Below are 9442 nucleotides of genomic sequence, written 5' to 3'. Positions count from 1 at the left end.
ATTCATTAAATGGTGTAATGTGTGGATCTGACCAGCGTGCATCAGTCTCTGTACAGTATAAGAATACATATTAGCGTAATCAATTACACTGCACAGTGCCTTCAGAACATCAGTCAGACTATTATCTTGGATATGTTTAAAAATATAAAACTATGATCTGTCTATACTAATCTTCAGCTATGCAAAAAACCTGATACGCATTTCCATCAGGGTTGAATAAGATACAGTATGTTGATATATTCATGTGATTCATAACCCAAATCAACATGCATATGCATCGTCCAATGGGGATGGATGACTTGGTTTAAACACTATATACACAAAAGTATGTGGACACCCCATCAAATGAGTGGTTTTGGATATTTAAGCCACACCCGTTGCTGACAGGTGTATAAAATTGAGCACACAGCCATGCAATCTCCATAGACAAACGTTGGCAGTAGAATGGCCTTACTGAAGAGCTTTCAACGTGGCACCGTCATAGGATGCCACCTTTCCAGCAAGTCAGTTCGTCAAATGTCTGCCCTGCTAGAGCTGCCCCAGTCAACTGTAAGTGCTGTTATTGTGAAGTGGAAATGTCTAGGAGCAACAACAGCTCAGCCCAAAGTGGTAGGCCACACAAGCTCACAGAATGGGACTGCCTAGAGCGTAAAAATTGTCTGTCCACGGTTGCAACAGTCACTGCCGAGTTCCAAACTGCTTCTGGAAGCAAAGTCAGCACAATAATTGTTCATCAGGAGATTCAGGAAATGGATTTCAATAGCCGAGCAGCCACACACAAACCTAAGATCACCATGCACAATGCCAAGCGCAGGATGGAGTGGTTTAAAGCTCGCTGCCATTGGATACTGGAGCAGTTGAAACGCCCTGAACTCAACCCCATCGAACACCTTTGGGATGAATTGGAACGCCGACTGCGAGCCAGGAGAGTGGAGGTTGTTATAGCAGCAAAGGGGGCACCAACTCCATATTAATGCCCATGATTTTCTAATGAGATGTGGTCGACGAGTATGTGTCCACATACTTTTGGTCAGGTAGTGTATATCACTTGCACCCTAGCTGTATTCTGGCCAAGCCAGAATGAAATGTAGGCTGTAGACTCCAAGAAAAATACTGAAATTATATCTACACTGTCATCTGCAAATACAATTTGAGAAAGGGGGAAGATATATTTTATAGATATGAATTCCTTATGGAGAGACACACACACACACACACACACACACACACACACACACACACACACACACACACACACACACACACACACACACACACACACACACACACACACACACACACACACACACACACACAAAGGATATGGCGTCAAATGTTGAAATCAAGGCAGTGAAATGATCTATCCACTCGTTTTTTTTCAGAAATATATTATTCATCCCATTAATACAATGCAACATTTTGTTTAAGCCCAACCTGTAAAAAAAAAAAAGCAATAATTTAAGACATGGTCTAAAAAAAACATTTTCTTGTTTTCTGAAACAATATTACAGTGACATGAGTAGAACTTTTGTTAAAACCAGTCCATAGAGAAAAGAGGAAATCCCAGAACAACTTCTGCAAAGCGTTGTTGTCATCGTTGTCATCTGAAGCAGGTTCCTGATTTTCTTCTTGTCCCTGCCAGTTTGTATTGTTCGACTATATAGATAATGGGTGAGAGATGCGTGCTATTTATGTTGAATATGGTTACAGTAAAGAGAGTAAATAAAGGAGAGATGTGGGGAGAAGGTGCTACTACTACGTACGGCCGGTATCTACTATCTATGTCTGTGGGTGGAGTAGAAACATCCCACCTCTGATAATAACTATATTGTTAGTCATACATTGTCTTTCAGCTACGGTCTCCCGCTCCCTCTCCAAGGTCCCACAGCATACATTCTTATAGTCATATTCAGAACCACGTGACAGGGAGAGGGGAGATTATTGGGTAGAAGGACGAAATCTTCCACAGTTCCCACAACCAAAAACCCCTGGCTCTGCAGAAATCTAATAATGGTCACAAATTGGAAGATAGCCTCGATCTGACATGGTCTGTCTCAGGGTGGCTGGCTTTGGAGTCCTTTTTGGGTAAACCTGAGTCTGGCAGGGCTGGCGCCAAGCCTGCTCCCATGCCCACTCCCATACCCGCACCCATGCCTGTCCCCAGCGATGTCAGAGTCCCCGGGAGGGAGGCTAGAGGAAACGCCCCCACAGACATCTGGTGGGGCAGCACCATCCTATGTGTCACAGCGCTCCTGAGCCCCACAGAGCCCGGGGGGGTCTGAGGTGGCCCAATGGAGGTTGAGGAAACACGGTTGGACTGTGGTGGGCTCGGGGCCACGGGTTGAGCCCCTCCTTGGGGCAGAGAGGGCTGAGAGGCAGACAGTGCCCTGGCGTCCTGACTCAGACTGCCCATGTGCAGAGAGCGGGTGCTGTTATGGGTGTTGGGCCGGTGAGGGGGGCTGGGCACGATCTGCTGGACCAGGGAGAGCTGGGAGCCAGAAGAGGGGCCGTACTGGAATGTCCGTCCCCCAGCAGCTAGGGGGCTCTGGATGGGGGGGCTGGAGAGGGCGGAGGCGAAGGCACCACCGGCGTGTAGCTGGGGCTGCATGGTCTGCTCAGTCTGGGGAGGAGGGGAGGCTGACATGCTCTGCATCACCTGGAACCTCCGTACCATCCGGGGTGACTGCAGGGCCCCGGCCCCTACCAGAGGGCCTGCCATGGGGGGACAGAAGCTCATAGCCACAGCCTGCTGGAGGGTGGCGATGGCTGAGCTCTGAGGTGGGGCTGGAGGAGCGAAGATGCCCCCGTGCGTGGGGGGGTTGGACATGGACATGGCACGAGGCCTCTGCATGTCCACCTGCTGCACCATCTCACGGTCATATTTCACAATCTCTTGGATAATTTCATTCTCTCGGTTGTTGAAGACACCCGAGTTGAGGTCATGCTGAACCTTGTGCATTAGGATTGAGTTCTTCTTCCCTGAGGACGGAAAATAGAAGAGGAGAGATGAGACTCTGTTACCTGAGCAGACACAGTTCCACTGTAGAATCAGCACAATCAATACATTATACAAAGTAATAAACAGCCAAATGGTCCAATGAATACTCCTAACAGTGCTCTACAGTAATAGCATTCTCCCCCCTGATTAGTTGGTATTAGAGAAGTTGCTGGCATAGCAGAACAGAGTATGGGGCAGCTGGAAGGAGTTAACCTGATCAGGACAGACATGTATTCATATCTCCCTTCAGTCTGCCCATCTGGAGGCTGTCTGTAATGGCTAAGGTGCATAAAGATAGAGGAATTCAGATATGACGCCATTGTTCTTGCACTATCCACAGACTTTTTAAGCAAACTTAGCAAATTAGGCGTTTGTGGTAAGTACATGGGGGCCGCCATCTTTATGCACCTTCGCTACTGAATTCACAGACAGTAATTTTGCACTGAGAAGGGAAGATACGCTCGAGCCTCCGTATGTGTCAGTGGGCTCACTGTAGATGTTTTAACTTGTGTGTGTTTGTGTACTAGAGCTGGGAAAAAAGTAATATTGTGATCAATTGAATTCTTGACCCATTTTGCTCGATAACAATAAATAAATGTCAAAGGTTTGGACATACATTCAAGGGCTTTTCTGTATTTTTACTATGTTCTACATTGTAGAATAATAGTGAAGACATCAAAACTATGAAATAACACATATGGAAACATGTAGTAACCAAAAAAGTGTGAAACAAATCAAAATATATTTTAAATTTGAGATCCTTCAAAGTAGCCACCCTTTGCCTTGATGACAGCTTTGCACACTCTTGGCATTCTCTCAACCAGCTTCATGAGGAATGCTTTTCCAACAGTCTTGAAGGAGTTCCCATATTCAGTTGAAATCGGAAGTTTACATACACTTAGGTTGGAGTCATTAAAACTTGTTTTTCAACCACTCCACAAATTTCTTGTTAACAAACTATAGTTTTGGCAGGTTGGTTAGGACATCTACTTTGTGCATGACACAAGTAATCTTTTCAACAATTGTTTACAGACAGATTATTTCACTTATAATTCATTGTATCACAATTCCAGTGGGTCAGAAGTTTACATACACTAGGTTGACTGTGCCTTTAAACAGCTTGGAAAATTCCAGAAAATTATCTCATGGCTTTAGAAACTTCTGATAGGCTAATTGACATCATTTGAGTCAATTGGAAGTGTACCTGTGGATGTATTTCAAGGCCTACCTTCAAACTCAGTGCCTCTTTGCTTAAGATCATGGGAAAATCTAAAGAAATCATCCAAGACCTCAGAAAGAAAATTGTAGACCTCCACAAGTCTGGTTCATCCTTGGGAGCAATTTCCAAACGCCTGAAGGTACCATGTTCATCTGTGCAAACAATAGTACGCAAGTATAAACACAATGGGACCATGAAGCCGTCATACCACTCAGGAAGGAGACGCTGTCTCCTAGAGATGAACGTACTTTGGTGTGCAAATCAATCCCAGAACAACAGCAAAGGAACTTGTGAAGATACTGGAGGAAACAGGTACAAAAGTATCTATATCCACAGTAAAAAGAGTCATATATCAACATAACCTGAAAGGCCGCTCAGCAAGGAAGTAGCCACTGCTCCAAAACCGCCATATAAAAAGCCAGACTACGGTTTGCAACTGCACATGGGGACAAAGATCGTACTTTTTGGAGAAATGTCCTATGGTCTGATGAAACAAAAATATAATTGTTTGGCCATAACGACAATCCTTATGTTGGGAGGAAAAGGGGGGAGGATTTCAAGCCGAAGAACACCATCCCAACCGTGAAGCACGGGGGTGGCAGCATCATGTTGTGGGGGTGCTTTGCTGCAGGAGGGACTGGTGCACTTCACAATATAGATGGCATCATGAAGAGGGAATATTATGTGGATATATTGAAGCAACATCTCAAGACATCAATCAGGAAGTTAAAGCTTGGTTGCAAATGGGTCTTCCAAATGGACAATGACCCCAAGCATACTTCCAAAGTTGTGGCAAAATGACTTAAGGACAACAAAGTCAAGGTATTGGAGTGGCCATCACAAAGCCCTGACCTCAATTCTATAGAAAATTTGTGGGCAGAAATGAAAAACTGTGTGCGAGCAAGGAGGCCTACAAACCTGACTCAGTTACACCAGCTCTGTCAGGAGGAATGGGCCAAAATTCAACCAACTTATTGTGGGAAGCTTGTTGAAGGCTACCCGAAACGTTTGACCCAAGTTAAAAAATTAAACTTTTTAGGGATAGGGGGCAGCATTTTCACTTTGGATGAATAGCGTGCCCAGAGTGAACTGCCTCCTACTCTGTCCCAGATGCTAATATATGCATATTAGTATTACTATTGGATAGAAAACACTCTGAAGTTTCTAAAACTGTTTGAATGATGTCTGTGAGTATAACATAACTCATATGGCAGGCAAAAACCTGATAAAAAATCCAAACAGGAAGTGGGAATTCTGAGGCTGGTCAATTTTCAACTCATCGCCTATTGAAATCCCAGTGGGATATGGATCTGTTTGCACTTCCTACGGCTTCAACTAGATGTCAACAGTCTGTAGAACGTTGAATGAAGCTTCTACTGTGATGTTGAGCCGGATGGGAGCTTTTTGAGTTAGTGGTCTGGCAGAGAGCCAGGTCCTGGTCACGCGCATTCCACATGATATCGACTTGCGTTCCATTACTTCTATAGACACAAAGGAATTCTCCGGTTGGAACGTTATTGAATATTTATGATAACAACATCCTAAAGATTGATTCTATACTTGGTTTGACAAGTTTATTCGACCTGTTATATAACTTTTTGAAGTTTTCGTCCGAAGTTCGCCTGGACCTGCACGAGCGTTTGCATATGTGTACTAAACGTGCTAACAAAAGTAGCTACTTGGACATAAATAATGGACATTATCGAACAAAACAACAATTGATTGTGGAACTAGGATTCCTGGGAGTGCATTCTGATGAAGATCATCAAAGGTAAGGGAATATTTATAATGTAATTTCGTATTTCTGTTGACTCCAACATGGCGAAGAAATGTTGTTTCTATCTGTGAGACGTCTCAGATTATTGCATGGTTTGTTTTTTCCGTAAGGTTTTTTTAAAATCTGACACAGCGGTTGCATTAAGAACAAGTGTATCTTTAATTCTATGTAAAACATGTATCTTTCATCAAAGTTTATGGTGAGCATTTCTGTTATTTGATGTGGCTCTCTGCAATTTCTCCGGATATTTTGGAGGCATTTCTGAACATGGCGCCAATGTAAACTGAGATTTTTTGATATAAATATGCATATTATCGAACAAAACATACATGTATTGTGTAACATGATGTCCTATGAGTGTCATCTGATGAAGATCATCAAAGGTTAGTGATTAATTTTATCTCTATTTCTGCTTTTTGTGACTTCTATCTTTGGCTGGGAAAATGGCTGTGTGTTTTTTGGACTTAATCATATCAACATAATCATATGTTGTGTTTTCGCTGTAAAGCATTTTTTAAATCGGACACGATGGGTAGATTAACAAGATGTTTATCTTTCATTTGCTGTATTGGACTTGTTAATGTGTGAAAGTTCCATATTTCTAAAAAATATTTTTGAATTTCCCGCGCTGCCTTTTCAGCGGAATGTTGTCGAGGGGTTCCGCTAGCGGAACGTGTGTCCTAGAAAGGTTAAAGGCAATGCTACCAAATACTAATTGAGTGTATGTAAACTTCTGACCCACTGTGAATGTGATGAAAGAAATAAAAGCTGAAATAAATCCTTCTCTCTACTATTATTCTGACATTTCACATTCTTAAAATAAAGTGGTGATCCTAACTGACCTAAGACAATGAATTTTTACTAGGATTAAATGTCAGGGATTGTGAAAAACTGAGTTTAAATGTATTTGGCTAAGGTGTATGTAAACTTCTGACTTCAACTGTATGCTGAGCACTTGTTGACTGCTTTTCCTTCACTCTGCGGTCCAACTCATCCCAAACCATCTCAATTGGGTTGAGGTCGGGTGACTGTGAAAGCCAGGTCATCTGATGCAGCACTCCATCACTCTCCTTCTTGGTCAAATAGCCCTTTCACAGCCTGGAGGTGTGTTTTGAGTCATTGTCCTCTTGAAAAACCACACATGCGGAGATCATTCATTCCCCTACTCTGCGTCTCACAAAGACACGGTGGTTGGAACCAAAAATCGCACATTTGGACTCATCAGACCGAAGGACAAATTTCCACCGGTCTAATGTACATTGCTCATGTTTCTTGGCCCAAGCAAGTCTCTTCTTTTAATTGGTGTCCTTTAGTAGTCGTTTCTTTGCAGCAATTTGACCATGAAGGCCTGATTCATGCGGTCTCCTCTGAACAATTGATGTTCAAATGTGTCTGTTACTTGAACTCTGTGAAGCATTTATTTGGGATGCAATTTCTGAGGCTGGTAACTCTAATGAACTTATCCTCTTCAGCAGAGGTAACTCTGGGTCTTCCATTCCTGTGGTGGTCCTCATGAGAGACAGTTTCATTATAGCCCTTGATGGTTTTTGTGACTGCACTTGAAGAAACGTTCAAAGTCCTTGAAATTTTCCGGGTTGACTTACCTTCATGTCTTAAGGTAATGATGGACTGTCGTTTCTCTTTGCTTATTTGAGCTGTTCTTGCCATAATATGGACTTGGTCTTCTACCAAATAGGGCTATCTTCTGTATACCACCCCTACCTTGTCACAACACAACTGATTGGCTCAAACGCATTAAGAAGGAAAGAAATTCCCCAAATTAACTTTTAACAAGGCATACCTGTTAATTGAAATGCATTCCAGGTGACTACCTCATGAATCTGGTTGAGAGAATGCCAAGAGTGTGCAAAGCTGTCATCAAGGCAAAGGGTGGCTACTTTGAAGAATCTCAAATATATTTGGATTTGTTTAACACTTTTTTTGGTTACTACATGATTCCATATGTGTTATTTCATAGTTTTGATGTTTTCACTATTATTCTACAATGTAGAAAATATTCAAAATAAAGACAACCTTGAATGAGTAGGTGTGTCCAAACTTTTGACTGGTACTGTATATTTTTTTTATGCACAGTCACTTTCCGTTAGCGGGCAGGACTTTTAAGGTGCCAAGTAAGACATGAAAGAAGTTAGCTATTTCATCTAACATGTTCAGGGAATTAATATATATATATATAAATATATACATACATACATACATACATACATACATACATACATACATACATACAGTCCTGGCCAAAAGTTTTGAGAATGACACAAATATTAATTTCCACAAAGTTTGCTGCTTCAGTGTCTTTAGATATTTTTGTCAGATGTTACTATGGAATACTGAAGTATAATTACAAGAATTTCTTAAATATCAAAGGCTTTTATTGACAATTACATGAAGTTGATGCAAAGAGTCAATATTTGCAGTGTTGACCCTTCTTTTTCAAGACCTCTGCAATCCGCCCTGGCATGCTGTCAATTAACTTCTGGGCCACATCATGACTGATGGCAGCCCATTCTTGCATAATCAATGCTTGGAGATTGTCAGAATTTGTGGGTTTTTGTTTGTCCACCCGCCTCTTGAGGATTCACCACAAGTTCTCAGTGGGATTAAGGTCTGGGGAGTTTCCTGACTATGGACCCAAAATATCGATGTTTTGTTCCCCGAGACACTTAGTTATCACTTTTGCCTTATGGCAGGTGCTCCATCATGCTGGAAAAGGCATTGTTCGTCACCAAACTGTTCCTGGATGGTTGGGAGAAGTTGCTCTCGGAGGATGTGTTGGTACCATTCTTTATTCATGGCTGTGTTCTTAGGCAAAATTGTGAGTGAGCCCACTCCCTTGGCTGAGAAGCAACCCCACACACGAATGGCCTCAGGATGCTTTACTGTTGGCATGACACAGGACTGATGGTAGCGCTCACCTTGTCTTCTCCGGATAACCTTTTTCCCGGATGCCCCAAACAATCGGAAAGGGGATTCATCAGAGAAAATTACTTTACCCCAGTCCTCAGCAGTCCAATCCCTGTACCTTTTGCAGAATATCAGTCTGTCCCTGATGTTTTTCCTGGAGAGAAGTGGCTTCTTTGCTGCCCTTCTTGGCACCAGGCCATCCTCCAAAAATCTTCGCCTCACTGTGCGTGCAGAGGCACTCACACCTGCCTGCTGCCATTCCTGAGCAAGCTCTGTACTGGTGGTGCCCCGATCCCGCAGCTGAATCAACTTTAGGAGATGGTCCTGGCGCTTGCTGGACTTTCTTGGGCGCCCTGAAACCTTCTTCACAACAATTGAACCGCTCTCCTTGAAGTTCTTGATGATCCGATAAATGGTTGATTTAGGTGCAATCTTACTGGCAGCAATATCCTTGCCTGTGAAGCCCTTTTTGTGCAAAGCAATGATGACGGCACGTGTTTCCTTGCAGGAAACCATGGTTGAC

General features: G+C 42.9%; 1 protein-coding gene across 1 annotated transcript in view; it reads right to left on the bottom strand.

Annotated features, from left to right (window-relative positions):
* Window positions 1–1382: 1382 nt before the first annotated feature.
* Window positions 1383–9442, bottom strand: part of LOC120054456 (potassium/sodium hyperpolarization-activated cyclic nucleotide-gated channel 2-like) — a 69845-nt gene continuing 61785 nt past the window's right edge. The window contains exon 8 of the mRNA XM_039001871.1: window positions 1383–2979. Coding sequence (XP_038857799.1) covers window positions 2015–2979 — 965 coding nt within the window. The 3' untranslated portion in view covers window positions 1383–2014. The remainder of the gene's footprint in view (window positions 2980–9442) is intronic.

The sequence above is a fragment of the Salvelinus namaycush genome, chromosome 10 (genome assembly GCF_016432855.1).
Source record: "Salvelinus namaycush isolate Seneca chromosome 10, SaNama_1.0, whole genome shotgun sequence".
In the NCBI taxonomy this organism is placed as follows: domain Eukaryota; kingdom Metazoa; phylum Chordata; class Actinopteri; order Salmoniformes; family Salmonidae; genus Salvelinus; species Salvelinus namaycush.
This window is presented reverse-complemented; position numbering and strand designations above follow the sequence as displayed.